Here is a 22,477-nt window from a genome sequence, read left to right on the forward strand (position 1 = left end):
ATTCATAGTCATGTGGCCTAGTCTTGAGTATTTTTTTCGCTCTTCAAAGTTAATTAACTAGTTAAGTTTAATTAGCTATCTTTTTAATTATTGACTTCAGGAAGAAAGTGTCAATGAAAAAGTTTTAGATCGCCTCGAAAAACCGCTAGTAGTGCTGTTTCCATCAAGTTACGACTTACGTAGATTCATTTATTGGCCTTAAAAAAAGATATCACGTGACCAGCTGCTCGCTAACTTCTCTGCCCCAATGTGCACCCAAAGTCTCATCGAGGAGAGGACTTTAAAAAAAAACGGATTTTATTAAGGCGCGCCTTGGGACGTTGAAGTGGCACAGTTGTCATGTGGAAGCTTTTTCTTATTGTGCGGGTTATGGTTAAAGGCCGGTAAAAAAACTACTTTACGTAAATAATACTTTGCTGCAAATGTCTCAGTAAGCTGTTTCTCAAAGCGATCTACAACTTTTCCCTTGACACTTTGTCCCTCATGTCAATAATTAAAAAGTTAGTTAATTAAGCTTAACTAATTAGTCAACTTTGAAGAACGAAAAAAATACTGCAGACTAGGTCATGCGACTCTAAAGAACTCTCATTTGGTTTCAGACCGCTAGGACATCCCGTGTTATTTAAAAGCTTGGTTACATTTAGCTGGGACACCTGGTATACAGTATAAGCAGCTGAACCAATCGGCTATGTAAACCCTGCAGGTAAGGTGTCTAAAATGCAGGGAAAAGCTGAAAGCAAAATCGAGTAAAAATTTAAGAAATTTACGCGTTGTTGAAAGGACAGACAGGAACGGAAAGGCATTGCCAAAGAGAGAAAATAAAAAGAAACAATATCATCGAGCAAAAAATTTCGCAAAAACAACGCTATCAAGGAACGCAGGTATACTACAATTGAGCCGCGGGCGCGTTATTGGTGAAATAATCATATATAACTTTCGAAACGCTTTCAAAATTTTAGGCGCTAATTCGTTCTTGTTCTCAGTGATGAAGCTGGAGTTTTGAAGCATCCGAGTTTGTGAGCAGTGATGTGCTTTGCGGAGGTGCTTTTGAAAATGAGTTCATTTTCTGCACTCGAAAGTTTTCATGAACAATGTAGGAGCGTTGCACTTCAGTGTGAGCCACGAATAAACAGCCGGCAGAAAAGTTTTTTCAATATTTCTACCTGTTCCAAAAATTACCATTTTTACAATTTTTTAAAGAAAACATACGTGACATATACAAGGTCTGTTCTGAAAGTAGTAGGACTGGGTTTTTCCTGGGCGAACGGGCAGACGAGAGGTGGTCTGCGCGTGCAGGATCGTTGAAGGAGGATATTAGGAATGCTGGAGAAAATCGGCAGTTGGCTGTCAGCCGTTGAAGAGAGCAGGTCGCTTGTACTGTGAACCCCTGTTGAAACGTCTCGTCACGCAGAATCATAGAGCGTTTACTGGATCAGCGATACGCGATCAAATTTTGTGTAAATCTTGGTAAAACGGGCAAAGAGACTTATGATATGATTAAGGAGGCTTACGGTGACGCTGCCATGGGTAGATCAGGTGTTTTTTGAGTGGCACAAGTTGTTCCGAGAAGGTCAGGAAAGACCGGAACTCGACGACCCTTCCGGACGAACTTCGACCAGCAAGACCCACGAAAATGTGTAGCGAGTGAAATATTTACTGAACAGTGATTGTAGGACGAGTACCATAATGATTGCTGATGACTTGAGCATTGCTCAAACCCAAGTTTTTGAAATTGTGGCAGAAAACTTAGCCTTGACGAAAGTGTGCGCGAAGTTGGTGCCGGAAGTGTTGTCACAGGAGCAAAAGGCCAACCGGAAAGTGATCTTCATCATGTGAATGCGGACAGCGATTTTTTGCCCAGCACAAGGCGGCAACGCTGCCTCAGGCCCCCTACAGCCCCGACTTGGCCCCACCAGACTTTTTTCTATTCCCGAGAATAAAATCGACGCTCAAGGGGAAACATCACGGACGGGTAGAGGCTGTTCAACAGGCCGTGACGAGGGAGCTAAACAGCATTCCGGTGCAAGCGTTCATGGTGGCGTACGAAAACTGGAAAACTCATTGGCAGCAGCGTGTAGGTGCGGAAGGGTGCTATAGGACAGCCGGGGAAAAAGCTGCATAGACAGATTGAGAGGTCCTGGCTTCCTCTTACAGTGCAGCATTGACGGCGGCGGAGTACGACATCAAACAAAATGTAAGGACAAAAATCACGTATGTTCGGTACAGAGAATGAGACATGTACAGCCTTTGTCAAAAGTTTAGAGCCCAGGGGGTTTGCTTCAAAGCACTATTGTGGCACTCCTGTAGCACTCATGGAAGTCCTACGCATCGGAAGGAGGGGGACGAAAAATCTTCTTACCTTCAGGAGATTTGGGATGCTGAGCGCGCATTATGAGCAAAGCAGCGTGGCCCAGAAGCAAACCCCTTGGGCTCTAAACTTCTGACAAAGGCTGTACATTAGTATGCAGTGCATTGTGCTTGTAAAAGAAAAAAAACTGCATTAGATCAAATAGCTCACAAAGGCAAAGACGGGGAGGAGAAAATAAAGGACAGCAAAATTGACAGGTTCGCTCAAAATGGTAAGAGAAAGAAAAAAACAACTACTAAACGAGCATTTGGGGCAATTCTTTCAGAGAAATATTGGATACATCAAGATTCTTGTGGCAGTACAACTGGTTCAGAAGTGTCGGTAAGGTATGTTGCAACATTTGTTTGCAACAAGTTAGCACTGCTTTCGCAGTAAAAATCCTGAGGTTGCAGAAAAATGCCATTTCCCAGCTGGGTATTAACGCGATAGCGTTAAAGGCCCCGTTATTCCGAAAATCCGGCGTCGGCGTTGTCGTTGTGCATTGTGAGCGAAAAATCACGAGTATGACTGGCAGGTGGTTCCCAGAGAGCAACCTAGGAGGCAGGTGGGTCACCTAGGATCACGTGACCTTGCAGCGTCATCACAACTAGCCCACCGGAATGTGAGCAAACTGCCCGCCTTTGGCAGGTGGCAGTTAATGATTGGTCGCTCGGAAAGAGCATCCTCGATCGCATGTAAGGCTCACCGCTGGGAGCACCGGACATCGCAGGGCAATGCCGCATCGTTTAACCGCCGCACCACTGCGCGAGGAGGGCTATGAGCACTCTTAAAGATCTATGAATGTAAAGTAGATAATGACCTTCTGCATATATGGTTATCATCTCATCACGCTATCGCGACATACCCTTGAAGCGGAGCTAAAGCGTCTCCTCCAATTTTGCAGCCTTATATTCATACTGAGCTGCTGCAAGTAAAAATGCGAAACGTGGCTAATGCATAGCTAATCTAATTGCAATTACGCTCAGCGATTTTGATCGGAGTAACTTTCATTTTAGGCGAAAAATGCATTTTTTTTTTAACTTGAATGTCATAACCATCGGTGTTTGTTGCCTTGGAATGCCACTGCACTGCAGAACACGACAGCGGCGCTTCTGCAAAGGTGCGAATATAGTTGTTTTACCTATTCAATCTAGCAACTTCGATCGTGATGAAGTGCATAGCATTACAAGTGTATGACTGGGAACAGAAACTGAAATATTTAGGCTCGAATAGACCCAGTGGCACTGTTGAGCGTTCTGTCGCAACCAGCATACTAGGGAGTTCATATTACCATAGCTTACATGGTGTGCGCATTGCTGATCTTTGGAGACCACGGTAGAATCTCATAATGTAAACTTAAGGGGACCAGAAATTTTTGTCCGAATTATCCCAAGTGCAGATAATATCATCCAAGAGTAATTATAATTTGCTTTATGAGTATTGCTTACAAATAGTGTTTTGCAGTGTTTCCTCTTTGCAAACGTAGGTATTGACTTTTCTGCCCAACCAACATTTTCGAAATTATTTTGTTTTTCGAAAAAAAAAAAGCGTCAATACGCTGGTTTACCAACAGAGTAAAACAATGTTAATGAGTTCTTTGAAGAGGCTAGAAGAAACGTATCATTCACCCGAGTGTTGAGTTATAAAATTACCCTCAATAAAACTTCCAAAAAATCGACTCCCATCGTACTCAACTCATTTGGCGAAAATATGTGCTATAGACATTTGCTTCGGAGTGAAAACTACGCAGCGACGCCTTTTCGCAGTCCCATCATGCTTTACTGCATGCCCACTGACGGGAATGTCGAAGCAGAACTGCTCCAAATAGGCCTTCGGCGGCCTCTCTCGCGATGGGGCACGGTAACGGTTGAGCCTAATCACAAGTGGCGGAGCCCATGTGATAAGCCTTCACCGGACTAACTGCGAGCAGCTCGCGATGAGCGCGTGGTTTTGAAATCACAGGACGAAGCGCGCGCACGGAAGCGATGGAGAATGCACATTGCCGCCGGAACCGATTATCCCGCCGGAACGTCGAGGCAGCTTTTAAAGTGACAATGAAAATACTAGTACACAGCTTAGCTCGCTTTTGAGTGGCCGACAGCCGCTATCGCCGCGGGTTGGTAGAGAACCTCAGAAAACGGAACTGTGCAGCGACGGCAGCCTTGAGAGTGACGCCTGCTGTTGCGCCCCCATCGGAGCTTGTGCCGACAAAGATGTGTCAATCGCTTGCAGTGCCGGTATCCGACTTTTGCCGGCGCTCTTTCGCGCGCCACGGGTGTCTGAGAAAGGCAAAAAGATTGCATTAGGCGAAACCGCGAGTCGATTTAGGCGGCGGATTTAAAATGCACTCAAAAATGCCACCCAACCGAAATCTCGAAATCTGTTTGAATTAACCTAAAGTGAGAATTATCGCGTGTCCACTGTACACGATCACCCAATGAAATTTTTTCAGTTCTCCTGAAAGAAACTTTTCGTAAGCCGTATCACGCATCAGTTCGAGATTTTTCCAACGATTCTGAAATTTGAGCAATTCATTGGCACTAATGCACACAGTTAATGAACATAACAAGAAGCGTTGTGCTGTGCTGTGTTGGGTTTAACGGCGCATAAGCGGCTAAGGCTATCATGCGCCAAGCTAAGGGACAGAAAATTGTTTTTTATAGGATGTTATACAAAAGCGTAAATCAACGGTGGTGTAATGGGCCTAAAATGTTATTTCATGCCACTTAGTAAAAATATAAGACAAAATTTTAGAAGTGACTTACGGTAAATGCATTGAAGAAGGTCAGGTGACCTCTGCAACCATCCTTGGCTGCGCAAGGATGTCGAGGCTCCCAACAAATCGAATAAAGACCTCAGCCTTCTTCTCAGGTTGAGAGGGTGGCTGGGGTGTGGTTCAAAACATCTGCTTGTTGTATAAAGCTGACCATTATTTATTACATCTACAATTTGTTTAAAACACCTGCTATGTTTAAAAACTTAAAACCCTGTGAAGTGTCAACAGGTGCTTCTTCACCTAAGAGCAATACTGGATGGAAAGGTGTATGTTCATTGCAGAAAACTGCAAAATGCTTTTTCCTCAGAGTGTCGAGTTTTCTGCACGAAAATAAAATATGGTTAACGGTTAGCTCTTCTTCGCATAATTCACATTTGGGCTTGTCTTGCTGTGTCAGTAGAAAATTGTGTAAGGTGCGGATGTCCTATACGAAGTCGGCAGATAATGGTTTCTTTGAAACGTTCCTGGTGTGTGCAGGACTTCCACGCCCCTAAAACTGGATTTACTAAGTGTAGTTTGTTATTTGCTTCATTGTTCCACAGGGACTGTCATTTTTGTCTTATGTTACGATGGACTAAGTTAATGCAATCTTTAAACGGTATATTTGCTTTTCTGAATTGCTTGTCCCGAGCTTGAGCAGAGCAGAAGTCTGCTCTCTCGTTTCCTTTCATTCCAACATGACTCGGGACCCAGCAGAGTTTAATGCTCTGTCCTAGACCTGTGGTTATTACTATGTTACGTATGATGTCACTAATTAGCGGAGTGATTGTATTTCTAGAGTGGAGAGCAGTAAGTAAACTTAGTGAGTTTGTGTAAATAACACTGTTTGTGAGCTTCTCGTTTACTATTTGTTGAGTGGCCACACAGACGGCGTAACATTCGGCAGTGAAAATTTATGCACTTTGCGGAAGCCTTACTATTTGAATCCAATTCCCTTGTACCACTGTGCTTCAAACGTAAACATCTGTTTTAGAGCCATCTGTATAAAAAGGTGTGAAAGTACTGTATTTTTCATCGAGTGCAAAAAATTCCTGTATTATATGCTGCTGTGGAGTTTGTTTTTTACGGAACTTTGTAAGAGCGAAATCGCAGATTGCAGGAAAAAGGTACCACGGAGGTAATGGATCTCGTTTCGGAGCAATGCCAGGTAATGTGTCTAGTATGCCGAGGTTTTCTCACATCTCTTCGAAACGCAAGAGTAGTGGCCTAGTAGTATGCGGTTTGTTGTTAAATAGTGTTATTGATGGGCACTTTGTGACTATTTGGTGACAGATGTCTTTAGGTAGTGTACGGATTTTTAAAATGTATGAACACGTGAGCATCGTTCTTCTCTCTGTAAGTAATGGTTGGTTTGTTTCTACATTAAGACTGTTTATGGGCGACGTCCTGTATGCACCAGTGGAAAGACGCAAACCTAAACTACGTACCGGGTCCAGTCGTTTCAGGTACGATGGTCTCGCTGACCCATATACTATACAGCCATAATCCAGGGAAGACCGCACTACAGTACGATAAATTTGTAAAAGACATGACCTATCGGAACCCCGGTGCTTTCGGGACAGTACTTTAAATATATTAAGGGACCGGGAGGCTTTCTTTTTCAATGCATTTATGTGAGGCAGAAAAGTAAGTTTTCTGTCAAATCTTATGTCTAGAAATTTATGTTCATTTTTTACTGGTAACTCTATTTCGTTCAAGTGTAGGGTGGGATCTGCCTGTCAACCTCGTTTGAGTAAGAAAAAAATGGCCACTGTTTTCTGTGGAGAAAAGCGGAAACCATTTCTGTCCGCCTATGTTGCCAGCCAGTTTATTTATTGTTAGCTGTATTTGCCTTTAACATGTTGGTACGTTGGAGGATGTACAAGCTATCTGGAGGTCGTCTACATAGACGGCGCACATAACTGACCTTGGGATTATTTTACTTCGAGAGTTCATTTTTACAATAAAGGGCGTGGTGCTTAAAATACATCCCTGAGCTACCCCATTCTCCTGGATAAAATTCTTCGAAAGGGTTGAACCTAGGCGTACATGAACTGAACAGATAGATAAGAAGTCTTTTAGGCAATTCAACATTCTGCCTCGGATGCCAAGCTCTGCAAGGTCTTGAAGAATCCCGAACCTCCACGGTGTGTCATATGCCTTCTCTAAATCGAAAAATACAGCAAGACAGTGTCGTTTATGAACAAAAGCTTCTCGGTTAGTATTTTTAAGACGAACTAGGTGATCTGTAGTGGAGCATCCATCTTTTAAAACGACACTGATGGCTGTCAAGACGTTCACGGGATTGAAGGACAAAAGTTAATCATATATTAAGGACACTTTCAAAGGATTTCGCAAGGCAACTGGTCAGGGCTATGGGTCTATAACTTCTAGGAGAGGTTGGAGGTTTCCCAGGTTCAAGAAATAGTACAATATTGTCTTTTCTCCAGGCCTCGGGTATTTTCCCCGATACTCAAACTTTGTTAAACAATCTTAAAACTGCCTCTACGGCAGGCTGGGAATAAATAATAAATAAAGAATTGAATTGAATTGAAAGAATTGGATTCTTAATTGAATAAAGAAAGAAAGAACGAAAGAAAGATTTTCTAGCATTGCAGAGTGTATATGGTCGGGACCTGGAACAGTTTATTTGCCGGCAGACAGTACTTCATTGATTTCTTGAAGGGAATAGACTATTGTATTTTTCATTTGCACCTCCACTTGTTGGGAGCCTCTGTTTTTCAGCTATATTTTTGTATTTTAAAAATGACTGCCTCTAGTGTGAAGAACTTGAAACCGCAGCGAAGTGCTCCCCTACTGTTCCCTTATACTTGCTTGTGCACCAAGTGTTGTTAAAAGGGGGATTGTGAAGGGTGAGTAGCCACCGCTTAGTTTTCGCACCTGCTCCCGCATTTGTTTTGATGTGGTTGAGCTGTTTATAGAAGAGACAAGCTTGCCATGACGTTTTCTCGGCCTTCCGCCGAATAGACCACGCTTGTGCTCTGGCCTTTTTGAAAATAATAAGGTTCTCATGTGTTCAATAACTGCGAAAGCCTCCCCAGGCTTTATTATGTTGTTGTTTTTTTCGCCTGTTTACACACATGTGTGTACCACAATTTGTGGTTCTGGCGCACCACTCCTGTGGATTTTGGAATTGATACATGTGCGGCAGAAAGGATGCATGTTGTAAACATTTCATTTATCTCATTTATGGTATCATTTTCTAAAACTATATCCTCCAATTTGGCCTTTTTTCTAAACATTTCCCAGTCAGCTAAATGCACCTTCCAACGCCGTGGTTTCGTCTTATTATGACAGGGAGATGATCGCTTCCATATGGATTGTCTAAAACACTCCAGTTAAAATTGCTAAAAACAGACCGTGAAGTAAAAGACAAATCTAAAACACTCATTTTCCCCGAGGTTGGAGAGCAGTACGTGGGTTTACCCGAGTTCAGTAAACAGACGTTATTGCATAGGATAAAATCCTCTATAATATGGCCTCTAGCGTCAGTTTTTTCGCTTCCCCAAAAACATGAATGTGCATTAAAGTCTCCAACTACCAGGTATACCTCTCATCATCATCAGTGTGACTACGCCCACTGCAGGGCAAAGGCCTCTCCCATGTCTCTCCAATTAACCCTGTCCTTTGCCAGTTGCAGCCACTGTATCCCCGCAAACTTCTTAATCTCATCCGCCCACCTACCTCTGGTAGGTGGGTTGCCTCCGCCGAGGGGCCTTAAAGGTCCAAACGCTCGGCATTGGCTCAACCACCAGGATCCCCTTTTCCCCGGACATGGCGATGCCACGCATGGCTAAGCGCAGGTGCTCGGGTCCGTGGTGACGCACTGCTCACCATCATCACCCTGCGGGCATGTCCCTGAGGATGCTCAGGAACCCGCGGTGTCGCAACTCACCAACGTCTGCATGAAGCAGACGCCCCTGCAGGGAGAAGAAGAAGCTAAGGGCCACTGAGGTGCCCCCATCCCAGCACACACAATGGAAACGTTTTTGTATTTGTTGAAATTATGTCTTTCGATTGTGTACATCGCTTACGATGAAAGAAAGCAACTAGTGATAATAAAACCAAAGCGAAGGCTTAAGGAGACTTCAAAAGGAATTTCACGCATTCCGTACATATATTGAATCCGCTCTCGCACCATTTCGCACTTCTTGGGGTTCAGGCAGCCGCTCTCTGACTGAATCGCAATGCAGTCTGATGCACACGCTGCTGTCATACTCACCCGCTGGAAAGTTTTCGCCTTGCCTTCTGTTGTGCAAGTGCCCATGCACTGACTTTCGCATCCGCTCTCGTGTTGTTCACTCCGCTAAGCGGACTGTACATTTGACAAATAAATAAAGACATAGGACAAGTAATACGAAAACATCCTCTCGATAGACGGATGTCGAAGTCCGCGGTCTGGTAGGCTCTGATAATATTGACAAATAATCTCCGTGTTGCTATTTTCATTCGTGTCAGACGACATGGTCGCAAAGATAAATGGCCTTGATTTTTTTTTTGGTCCAATTCCTTGTTTTTCAGTTGATTTGCTGGATGAGTCGCGCTTGATTTCGTGTGTTCCAATACATCTTGCTTAAAACTGCTTGTGCTGGAAGCGAGGATAAATATTCTATATCGTAATACTTTTATTTTCTTGCGTGAAGATTTAATGTATTACAAATCTTTATTGCATTCCATATCGTTTGGCTCTCTTAATTTGAATTGCTTTGCATTTCATGATACAGCACCTCCACCAAATTGTAGCAGGATTTCCGGGGAAATAGCTTAAGGACAGCTAGCCAAAATGCCGACCCGAGCTTCGGTCATCAACCCAGCGATCTCGCGCCGCGCGCTAGCGGTGCGGCTGCCGCCGCTGCTCATCTTCCTCTTTACAATCCCTTTAGTCTTTTTGTTATATCTTTGTTTTGCTGTAGCTCTTTTTTTCTAAATTTTTGTATGTTTTTTGCCAGATTACTTGTTCATCTTCTTGCATTAAAGCCCCTCACCTCTGGAGGGTGTGGAAAATTACACTTTCGGGGTTATTTATAAACAAACGATGATCAGCACACGAAAGCCGTTTAACCTACTAGTCTGCAGTGACCAGACCAGCACAAATACAGATTATACTTGTAGTCGTTCACATCCAAAAGAACTAATATCAGTTTTCAGGCTTTGAAGTCACTGCGGCTAGCTTTCACGTCTGTAAAGTAAAATTGTTGATGATCATGTTTAAACTACTCCATTTGAAGAAATTCTTTTAGCGCGGCTGTACTTAGAGATATTCGTACCGAAATTTTCAAATCGATCCGACTAATTTAGCATGCGAGGTGATGACGACCAGCGCGAAACTCCTCTTTTATGTTACGCAGCGGTTGCGCTGGGCGAAAGCGAAAAGGGTAGAGTTATCGCCAATTGCACTACACGTCGCTGGCGAGCGAAACACCACACGCAATAGCAGCGTCACATCTGACACGTAAACCCAATGAAGCTGTTCGTTCGAGCACTGCTTCCTGCAGTACTTTTATAAGAATGCAAAACGTCCACATAAGACCAAGACAAACGAAAGGCACATGTAAAACCGAACGGGCTCCGTCCTTCATCGGTCCCAATGTGTTCTTAATTTGCTTGCGTCTTTCGTACCATTGCACATTATCGTCGTAATGCATCAACAAGGCCATAACGAAAATCAAATCGGATGAGTATACTTCCGCCCCTGAGCCAAGTTCCTGGCTGGCTCCGGAACTAACACTCACGCCAGAAGTACTGTCAGCTCCACGCGCAAGCTCCTGTTCGTTTATCGGCACAAACGCCGACCTCCTTCCGCTGACGCCTCTGACGGCCCTTATATATAAATTGGCGCCTCAGTTTGCGAGAAATCACGCTGCGAGCGAAGAACGCATCGTTCCGACTGAAACGACATGGCCAGCTACGGACGTAAGTTGTTTCCATGTCCTGTAACTCTGTCTTGCGCATTGGTTAACTGCGAAGCAGCTGTAATGATGGAAATGTTCTCATTTGTTTGCATTTTCTCACTTTTTAAGGTAATGCGCGCTTGCCTTTTCGGGTGGGATCTGCTTGTCATGCGGACTGCAACTTGTTGTTGCCTTAATGACATCGCACATACCCACGACGGGGGATATGCCAGGGTTCAGTCAGGGGAGCCAAAAGAGGAGGGTAAATTGGTGCTAAGCTAATGGTTTTCCTTCGAGTAAGAAATCAAGAACATTATAGAGGAAAATTAAAAAATAACTTTAATAATAATGATGATAATAATATACGGGCGAGAAGACAAAAAAATTTAATTCATGCAAATTGCTGAAAGGTCTTTTTTAAAGGCTGAAATTTTGGATACCATTGGCAAGGGAATCTGCTGGTAGCTATTATGTAATTGTGGAGGTATTCGCTAACTTGATGCAATGCAAAACCTCCGGCGCTGGCATCGAAGGAGAGAAGAAGCGGGACCTACAAAATGAGTTCCAACCTAGCAGTGGAAATTTCTAGATGCGTCCCTCTCTGATGTGCAAACCTCCGCCAAAAGAGTAGGAAATGCTCCACTGTTTCTACGTCTCCACAAGCCGCGCAAAGGTTTGAGGGACTGAACCCACATCTGCATAAGTAAAGATTTAAGCGAGAGATTCTGCACCGCCTGAGAGTTATTGCTACCTCACATTGCCGGGATTTACACGCACGAACCTTCCATGGGTACGTGAGATGTTGGTAGTCAACGGTAGAGAGCAAGGGATCGTTGCACATGGCGGTTATACACTGAAAACGCTGAAAACGAGATATTCCCAAAAGGATGAGAAAAGGACTCTACAGGCGACAGGTGCATTGAGAGCTGATTTTGCTAAGAATACTGGTGTATCGTTTTGAAAAATACCGCAGTGGCCTGGAATCCCAACGAAGCGCACCTCTTTCACCCATCCAGGATAAAAGACTTTAGTGAACGGCTCAAAAGAGCATCCCGTGTGGACTCCAGCGCCAACAAAACACAGGCAATCTGAGAGGAATATCACCTGGGAAACACTGGAGGGAAATTTCAAAGCAGCCAGCCCAAGAGCCATAAACTCCGCTACAAATATAGGAGTGTAATTCGGGACTCGAACCGAAAATCTCCAAGAGAGAGACTCTGAAGAAATACCAACCGCTGCCTTCTGGCCAGCCCCGGATGCATCTGTAGCATTCACGGTGGGGTGTGGGAAATTACCAAGAGGATCAGAGAGGAGACCAGTTAGTGCCCTGGCAGGCAGATGCTTCGCATTAGGTGGGAAAATATAACCAAAACCATTATGCACAGGGGTCGTTGCATAACCTACTCTACGCACAAAACTTAGACCTTCATCAAAGTTAGATAAAAGGTTTTGAGTAAAATCAACTCGAGGGAGGCGGAATTTTGGCCAATGATGAGTGAGAAAGAGAGCCGGGTTGGAGACAAAAAAGGTGTAGCCACACCATGAGCAGACTCAAATGCCCGCAAGGAAGTCCTGACAGTTAGTAGCTGAAAACGGGAGTTAAGGCCGGGAATACAATCCTCCAGGTACAGAACTGCGGTGGAAACCGATCGAGGGAGACCTATAGGCAGAGGCGCAGTGCGCGCCTTTCTAACAGCAGCAACGGATGAGGCTTGTATTTCTTTTGCTGTGTAGGGCGTTCGAGTCTTGTTTTTCTAATCTAATTTTAATTTTACCTTTCTTCTATCTAATATCCCTCTCTATTTTTTTGTAATTTCTGGAGCCGACAGACATTGTGTCCTTTTGTGAAGGCAGCTGCCTTGCTTGTTCCTATCTCTGTACGATTTCTTTTGTCTCACTCTACCATACACAAGTGAATAACAGTATCAATTATCGCGATTGGTCTGGTAAAATATGTCGCATGGGCGGAACAAGTTGCACTGCGCCATACTGAATGAGCTCGTATGATGCACGGTTGTTGCTTTTCGTCTCATAGAGATGACGGTCGCAGCCTGGCTATACATGACTCCTCCAACTTCGACATTCCTGCGCCTAGAAGCTACTACGCGCGCTCTCAGTCTCACCAATAGTTCTAATACAAGACTCCTGGATTGGCTTCGCAGCGACCGAGTACACAGCGCTGTGCCACTGGGTATCCATCCCCGGAGGCCAGATACCAGACAACGTGGTGCCCGGCGGTGACGACAAGGGGGGCGAGGTCGCATATGTTGGGCGTGCCGTGCACGGCGGTGCCGTGTTACCTGGCAAGGTTATCCGCTCTATGAACCTTTGTTACGTGCCCTCCGGAGGACGAGAGTTCCCCTACCCGGAATATCAGGTCAGCACACTGCCATCAATGTCTACACTTCTACTATATCTGGTGTGCACATTTATTGTGTAGAACGCCTGTACCACGCTGACGAATGGAAGTGAAATCAACTATGCGGGGCTCACCTCTTGCCGATGATGATTATGATCCTCTTTGGTGATACGGGTCTCGGTCCGCGCATGAAATTTAGCAGTAGTGGGTTTGGTTTAACCGTTAAACAAAGCCGAAACTTTTAACGCCCTAAAGCTGCACGGGGGCATAGTGTGAGGGGCGGCGTAGTGGAAGGCTCCAGATGAACCCTTTAATGCCTATTGCCTTGAATTCGTGCCATATATACCGTTTGTACGCCGTGTACTCATTGATACATAGAGTTTGCATATAAAGTATGGTGTCAACATGTTCTGAGTAGGCAGCGCTTTAGTCAAAATGTTTGGCGTCAATGTGAACGCGCTGTTTGAAGATAAAGGGGGAGCGAATGTGCCACTTCCAGCCCGCATCCAAAAGTTCCGTGTCTCTCATTTTCCGACAGCTGTCCCAGGAGCAATAGGAATGCCATTTGTTTGATTAAAAAGTGTTTCCTACAGCTCAATGCAACTCGAGAACGAAGCGGCAGAAGCCCCCTTTAGGAGGCCCTCCAGCCTATGGCATCGACCGATTTTCATGACGCCGCGGTTAATCCGTGCTTAATCCTCTGTAACGCTGACTTGCGGCATCATGAAAATCGGTCGACGCCATAAGGCTGGGGGGGGGGGGCCTCTTTTGAGGAGGCTTTTGCCGGATCGTTCTCGAGTTGTATGCGACTATATCTCTCGGCGTTCCAGTTGGCTCAAGGCCTTCGATTTGGTCTTTCTTGCAACTCGCACTAGCTTGCTCATTGTTGCTCATTGTCGCAACTGCTCATTGTTGCTAATTCGCGACACACAGATTTCTCAGATACTAGTGGCGCTAGAATCTGTGAAATCTGCTAGAATGTGTAGGTAATTATTTTTTCTTTGATTCCTTTACAATTTGGGCATAAAAGAGTTAATGTTGACAGCCTGTAGTTCTTCGACATGCCCTGATAACGCACAGCACCGGGACGGAAGGGGGGGGGGGGGTTGCTTTATGCCTGCATCGAAATATGATGCTTATATACGATGTCGTTAGCAGTGACTTAAGGCGGCAGCAGCACACTTTTTTTTTATCAGTACCATTTCTATTTTTCGATATTGGGAAAGAAATTCCTGGAATTTTGTTCCAAGTGCATCGGCACATGCCCTCCAGAACGGAAGAGGCACGTGCCTTGGCGCAGTCGCAAATATCTCTCATGGAGGGACTCACTGCTTAAGTGTCCGAGGAGTCTGAGGCACTGACCCTGGAGCCCAAAGGTGGCGAGTAGTGAAAGCGGTGCCCAGAAAAAAAAAAGAACTATAGTGACATCCACTCAAGCTGATGAGTTCCTGCGCCAGCTGACACTATACTGCATATGATAATGTCAATCACGTGACAGTGAAAGGCGCAGAATATAACGAGCCCCTATATATAGCCTTCATAGATTACGATAAAGTGTTTGACTCATTCGCAATCTCAGCAGTCATGCAGGCATTGCGGAATCAGAGCGCACATGAGCCTTATTTAAAAATACTGGAAGATATCTAAACCGCTGTACAGCCACCACGATCCTCCATAAATTCAGCACTAAAATTCCAATACGGAAGGACGCCAGGCAGGGAGACACTATCTCGCTAGTACTATTCACCGCCAGTTTACAGGAAGTGTTCCGAGGTCTGGATTGGGAACAGTCGGGCATAAGAGTTAATGGAGAATACCTCCATAATCTGTGATTCACTGATGACATTGCCTAGCTAAGTCACCCTGGGGATAAATTGAGAAGCGTGATCGTGACAGCCAGAACAGAACGATGGTCTAAAAAGTAACATGCAGAAAGCCAAAATAATTTTAAGCATGAAATGCTTTTAGCGCCCGTTGTCGGCAGTGTGGTGACGTCACGCCGAGACCGAGAGCCATCATCCGGGCACTGAATTCCACTCATTCAGGCTCTGAAACGAGAACATCCGGGCACCGTACGAGACTTACCGAGATTAAACGAGACTCTCTAAGCCCTCCTACGGGACCGGCATACAAGCGCCGGTTGCTCTCCAAACGAGTCACAAACAATAACTGCTGCCAGTGTCTTTTCAATGTTTATCAAGATATCAGTCGAGCTGTGCATTTGATAATGCACGGAATTATAATTTCCGATTTCTAATAACGCGTGCAAAAAGCACATAGATGCCACAATACACTTCGTTGTCATACGTGATCTGTTAGGGGCTTTGAGAGAAGGCCGCTTAGAGAAATTTAGCTCCCGTTGTCGGCAGTGTGGTGACGTCACGCCGAGACCGAGAGCCGGCATCCGGGCACTGAATTCCACTCATCCGCGGGCACTGAAACGAGAGCATCCGGGCACCGTACGAGATTTAACGAGACTCTCTAAGCCCTCCTACAGGACCGGCATACAAGCGCCGGTAGCTTCGCGCCGAACGGGTGGTGGGGTTCCTCTCTTCCTGTACGGTGCGGTTCGGGTGTCCACCGAGATGACAGAGAACTACTGCGCCATTTCCTTTCCTCAAAAAGCGTCGCGTTCAGAGGTCAAGGCATCGCGCCGAACGGGTGGTGGCGTTCCTCCCTTCCTATATCCACCCAGATGACGGAGAATTACTGCGTAATTTCCTTTCCTCAAAAAGCGTCGCGTTCAGAGGTCAAGGCATCGCGCCGAACGGGTGGTGGCGTTCCTCCCTTCCTATATCCACCCAGATGACGGAGAATTACTGCGTAATTTCCTTTCCTCAAAAAGCGTCGCGTTCAGAGGTCAAGGCATCGCGCCGAACGGGTGGTGGCGTTCCTCCCTTCCTATATCCACCCAGATGACGGAGAATTACTGCGTAATTTCCTTTCCTCAAAAAGCGTCGCGTTCAGAGGTCAAGGCATCGCGCCGAACGGGTGGTGGCGTTCCTCCCTTCCTATATCCACCCGGATGACGGAGAATTACTGCGTAATTTCCTTTCCTCAAAAAGCGTCGCGTTCAGAGGTCAAGGCATCGCGCCGAACGGGTGGTGGCGTTCCTCCCCTCCTATATCCACCCAGATGACGGAGAATTACTGCGCCATTTCCTTTCCTCAAAAAGCGTCGCGTTCAGAGGTCAAGGCATCGCGCCGAACGGGTGGTGGCGTTCCTCCCTTCCTATATCCACCCAGATGACGGAGAATTACTGCGTAATTTCCTTTCCTCAAAAAGCGTCGCGTTCAGAGGTCAAGGCATCGCGCCGAACGGGTGGTGGCGTTCCGTGGACTGCCTGGCAGCGCTACAACACGCTGTCGCGTTCCACTCCTAAAGGCGAAGCTCAAGTCACCAATTAGCAGTTAATTAATTACTCATTAATCTGTAATTAGTCACTAATTCATTACTAGTAAGTAATTTGTCATTACTTCGTCATCAATTATGTGTGACGTAATTCAGTGGTAACGTCACCAGTGTCACATAGGCAAAGTGGTGCGGAAAACGCTTTCGCCTCTACGTACTTTAGACAGTTTCGAACGCGTTGCATGTAGTACATTCTTGTCAGGCCTGCGTCTCGCCGTGTCCGCGTACGCTTCGTGTTATGCCCGTAAACATTTCATGCTTACTCTACTCTCGGTTACGGGAGAGGTAGAGATTTTTTAACAGTCTCGGAAGGGAACAGCAGTACACAATTGGTAGCGAGGTGCTGGAAGTAGTAAGAGAATATGTCTATTTAGGGCAGGTAGTGACCGCAGATCCGGATCACGAACGTGAAATAACTAGAAGAATAAGAATGGGGTGGAGTGCATTTGACAGGTTCTCGCAGATCATGAATGGCAGTTTAGGAATTTCCCACTGAAGAAAAGTATATAAATGCTGTATCTTGCCTTTACTCAACTATGGGGCAAAAACATGAACTCAATAACGAAAAGGGCTCAACTTAAATTGAGGACAACGCAGCGAGCTATGGAAAGGAAAATGATAATTTCAACGTTAAGAGACAAAAAAAAGGGCAGAGTGGGTCAGGGAACAAACGCGTGCTAATGACATCATAGTCGAAATCAAGACGAAGAAATGAGCTTGGGCCGGGCATGTAATGTAAAGGCAAGGTAACAAATCTTCGTTAAAGGGAAGCTGAAACACTTTTTTGAGAATTCGAGGTTATTCAAGAATTCGAATCTATCAAGCTTCTAGATAAAGCATGAAAAGTAATTTTGCTCTGGCATTTTAATTGGCGTCATAATCGTCGATTAAAACCACGACGATGTTTAGGCTTCTCCTCAGTACGTTGGAGGAGTGCGAGGAAACTCGACAGTGACGTCATTGTTGCCGAAATTTCAGATGTCCGCTGCTTACGCCTGCATGCTGCTGTGCGTCGTCGGATGACGCCAAACAATGCATCGTGAGCTTCACCTTCGATGGCGTCGGTTTTCTTCCATGGAATAACCGCTTCTTCGCTGGAAACGTAGTGCCGTCATACGTGACGTCATTATCGGGGCCTCTGCCCGTCGCTGTGCACTTCAGAGAAGCTGAACGCCGACGACGACTCTATTCGGCGGTTATGCCACCATTTCAAGTGCTAGACCAAAACGATTTCGTAGGCTTTACCGGCACATTCTGCACATTCGGCAACCTTAAACTCATCGAATTCTAAAACCGCTTCAGTTGCCCTTTAATGGAAACGGACTGGATACCAAGAGAAGGCAAGCGTAGCACTGGACCGCAGAAAGTTATATGGGCGGATGAGGTTAAGAAGTCTGCGGGGGTAAGGACAAGGATGGTTTGGTTTGGTTTGGTTTGGTTTGGTTTATGGGCCCCAAAGCGAGCAAGGCTATGAGAGACGCCGTAGCGGAGGGCTCCGGAAATTTCGACCCCCTGTAGTTCTTTAACGTGCACTGACATCGCACAGTACACGGGCCTCTAGAATTTCTCCTCCAAAGAAATTCTAGCCGCCGCAGCCGGGATCGAACCCGCGTCTTTCGGGTCAGCAGCCGAGCACCATAATCACTGAGCCACCGCGGTGGCGGTAAGGACAAGGAGAAATATGGTAGATGCCTTTGTCCTGCAGTGGACGTAGCCTGACTGCTGCTGCTGATAATGATGATGCGATAATGCAGTGTGATTATGATGTTGAACTACTGAAACGTATAATTTTGAACGATCCATTGCTTTAGGTTTTACCATTTGTTGCTTCGGATGCAAACATAGGCATATCATGTGACGCATTACAATGTCAAACCACGCAGCATGCCACTAGGGCCGAGTATTTCATCTATCAAGCACGGAGACTTGACAACAGAACAAACAGCTTTACCGTTTAACGTGAACGGGCCTTCTGGCATTGAATTTGACAAATTCAACCGCACCTTGTTAACAGGTTCAGTTAACAAACTGGTCTGCGGCGCAAATTTCAAATGGAGTAGAAATTTATATTAGGTCTGTACATGAGTTGCGTGGCAGAAAAAGTATTTGCCCAAAAATTTTGGCGTTTACTACTGTCCTGTAAAGTCACGCTTTGAATGGCCGCCGGTTTGCAGTTTTAAATAGACCCCGCCACACATTACGCTCCTCCAGCCTTTGCGAAAGTTTCGTGCGGACGACGCGATCAGTGGACAGCTTCACAGTGGCAATTGATGCCGTAAAAATCTTACGCAGCACATAATGATGGTGAATACCCGCTACCTCAGCACCTGCAATGGAATCTCACGTACACGCAGGGGAACGCTCACCAGCTACAGTGAGCCTGTCCGTCCTCTAAATGCACCCGTGTAAGAAATATAGGCTAAGGCGCAGAATGAAGCTAGTTTTGGCTGATTTTTTTCGAATAACTTATGGGTTTTTAATTGCCAGCAGCATATGTGGGATCTGAGGAACGACATAGTGTGTGGGGGAGGAAGTATTAAATTTTACCCTCCCGAGTTCTCATCTTCCTACAAAAACTTTTCTGCGTCTTCCTTTCGCTAAACTAAAATGTTTCAGCCAGGACGGAACCCGCGACTTTGGGAGGGTCGGTTGACTGATCATTTCTGAATGAAACTGAATATGCTGACTTTACTAAGCTTCAGAGCGCGCTTTAAATATTACATTGCGAAGAACAAAACATTACAAGCGCAGAATGGAAGCCCCCAATAGCGTCCTTAAAGACGCCAGTCAGAGTCATCGCGCGAGTCCATGAATTGGGAGTATGCTCCAACATCACAGTGGTGGCCACAGTGTGGTGCATGTTGTCGGGCGAAAGGCTGCAGGCCTGTCTAATCGGCTTATCGCCACCTGCTCCGGCTTGCACTGGTGAGGTAGTGCGCTGTACCCCAAAATGGCGCCCGTGAGGTCACATGAATACCTCGGATAGTCACACATGAAGTCACAATTCTGGCGCTGAAAAAAGAAAAACACTTTCCACGCCGAGCAAACATGTAATTTAGGACGACAATACACTTTAGTACACTTCAGAAATGAATTAATCCATTTAATCCACAAACGTAACTCAACCCCTCAATTGAGGGGTTGAGTTAGGTTTGTCTACCTGTGAGTTGAGTTAGGTTTGTCTACCTGTGGGTGGGGCAAAAACAAAATTGGTAGGGTGTTAACGTAGTTAAACCCAGTAGACGTCCAAAATCGTGTGTTTAGCCTCATGTCCTTAGGGTCTTGCTTTGCTGGGTCGTTGGTACATCTGGTGATGATATCAGATTCAGGTTAAGATCCGATCGATCTGCCCGCGCCGCAGATGGAAGCTGATGAAGACGACGCTGTGCAATGCACAGCACCATAGTGCGCTGCAGTTAAACTGCAACCACGTCGTTCATCTAAGTGAACAGTAGTACGCCTTGGTGCGGGGGTTTAGGCTACTCAGGACCGGCCGCCTGAATGGCTGTCGATTCTTGACTCATGTACATGTCTCCCGCAATTTCGATGTGCAGGCGCAGTGCAGTGTACGAAGACATGAGAATATGCGTCGGTATTGCGGAATAGTACGTGTGCATGTAAAGCGTTTGATAGCTCAGCGGGATTGGTTTTCATGCAATAAGGAAAAAAAAACTGCAATGACAGCTATAGTGCTCTCGCGCAGCAGCCTTTGAAGCAGATCTGTTCACGCCGCCGCGGGTTCGACTCCCAATCGTGGATGGTGATGTGGTTTCTTTTGAACCTCCTGACATGGCGTCGCTGTTGCTAGGCGACGTCACAAGATCCAAAGATCCAAAGATGACAAGATTCTTGGTAGTTGTTGGTGAGCGTATGAGTGTTTTCGCACTTAAAAAAAATCAAGCGAGGCATGAGCAACCGTTACTAAGCAGCGAAATAAAGGATGCGCTGTTACCTTCTCAGTCGTAATTCTATTTCGCAGGTGCTTGTCTCCGAAGGAGCTTCACTGGAATGGGTGCCAGATTCTGAGGGCTCTGTGCCGAACGGAGCACTCCCTGGGGGCAGGACCTCTTCTGGCGAGCAGCTCTACGTCGGCCGTGCACGTCACGCGGGAATGCTGATTCCAGGCAAGGTCCAGCCGTCCGTGAAGTGCGCGTGCATACCCTACGATGGCAAGGAGTACTGTTACGGCGCATACGAGGTCCTGGTCTCCAAGGAAATCAGCTTCCGTGAAGCCAAGGAACGACGCAACGAAGTTGCAGAATCTGTGGCAAACGATTCATAAAGATCGCCTATACGCTGATTTAGTTTGCGCTGGCGAATCCAAAGCAACGTAATGCACGGTGTTTTTGACTGAGGCTACTTGAAACCCCCCTTTCTTGCAACTTTTTTTATTCCTGAAATGCGCGCAGTGAAGTACTACCAGGAAATTCTGTAATGCATTTTTCTGTTCGTCCCGGTGCGACAATTTACGCATGAATCGAAATCATATTAACTGAATAAAGCACAGTTAATGGCAATGATTTCCTGGTCTCCGTCATTTTTTTTTGTTTGTTTCAGCAGATCAACTTATCTTCGCCTGAATAGAGCGCACAGAGCATAGAAGGGCTGTTGACCAATTCCCTCTATTTAAAAAGCGCGCGATCACACAGAATAAAAATTACGAGGAACTTTAGCGGCTAAAGTGCTGAAAGGCGAAAGCCTGAGTGCTGCATTCTGCTACGCGATTGTTCACTTCACATTTTGTTGGTGCATTAATTAACTGCCAATTAATGACGCTTAAGCTTCGCCTTTAGGAGTGGAACGCGACAGCGTGTTGTAGCGCTGCGACGGAGTCCACTGAACGCCACCACCCGTTCGGCGCGATGCCTTACCCTTTGAACGCAACGCTTTTTAAGGAAAGGAAATTAGGCAGTAATTCTATGTCGCCTCGGTGGACACCTCAACCGCACCGTACAGGAAGGGAGGAAGTGTGAGTGAAAGAAGAAAGAGAGGCCGTAATGAAGAAAATGAAAATTGTATTTGAGGAAAGGAAATTACGCATTAACTGTCTCGCATATCTCAGCAGACACTAGTCGAAAATTGTATTTGACGAAAGAAAGTTGCGCAGTAACTGTCTCACATATTTCGGTGGACACCCGTCAAAATTCGCGCGTCTTGACATCACGACAATTTGGACCAATCTGAAACGCGGACAAGTACGCCTTGCTCGTCAGTAAATTGGTTTTTGAGGAAAGGAAATGTATCTGTCTCGCATATCTCAGTGCACACCTGAACCTCGCCGTAACGGGAAGGGAGGAAGACGGGAGTGAACGAAGACACCGTATTCACTAGACGCACCTTTGTTCATTCCAAACCATCAAGCATTTGTTAGTGACTACAGCTTAGAGGATATTGGCAATGTGTTCTCCACTGGGAGCTGTCCGGAATACACGCACTTTCAGCGCGATAGTCATGCGCGATTGGACAGAGTATATGTGTCAGTTGATCTTGTTCCCTTATGCTCTAGTTATCATGTACAACCAGTGACTTTCAGTGATCATTGTCTTGTGAGTGCCACTTTTGGAAAAAAGAGCAGGAAAGCACGCTTTAACTGGCACTTGTGGAAACTGAATGCCAAACTTTTGGAGGATGAAGAGTTCGTGATGAAAATTAAGGCTGATTTTGAGAACATTCTTATTGCCCAACCAGTTTCT

At 45.7% G+C, this 22,477-nt stretch overlaps 1 protein-coding gene across 1 annotated transcript; it reads left to right on the top strand.

Moving 5' to 3' along the window:
• Positions 1-10,972: 10,972 nt before the first annotated feature.
• On the top strand, positions 10,973-21,304 carry LOC149350202 (pfs47 receptor-like). The gene is made up of 3 exons (XM_089576852.1): positions 10,973-11,036; positions 13,177-13,391; positions 20,764-21,304. The coding sequence occupies exons 1-3, from the start codon at positions 11,021-11,023 to the stop codon at positions 21,064-21,066; spliced, it is 534 nt and encodes a 177-aa protein (XP_089432978.1). The 5' UTR covers positions 10,973-11,020; the 3' UTR covers positions 21,067-21,304.
• Positions 21,305-22,477: the final 1,173 nt, after the last annotated feature.

The sequence above is a fragment of the Amblyomma mixtum genome, chromosome 3 (genome assembly GCF_055824585.1).
Source record: "Amblyomma mixtum isolate Tamu chromosome 3, ASM5582458v1, whole genome shotgun sequence".
In the NCBI taxonomy this organism is placed as follows: domain Eukaryota; kingdom Metazoa; phylum Arthropoda; class Arachnida; order Ixodida; family Ixodidae; genus Amblyomma; species Amblyomma mixtum.

Excerpts from the sequence above, each read along its gene's own strand:
- LOC149350202 (XM_089576852.1), top strand. Across the intron at positions 13,392-20,763 it reads TCCCCTACCCGGAATATCAG|GTGCTTGTCTCCGAAGGAGC; the intron begins GTCAGCACACTG and ends TCTATTTCGCAG.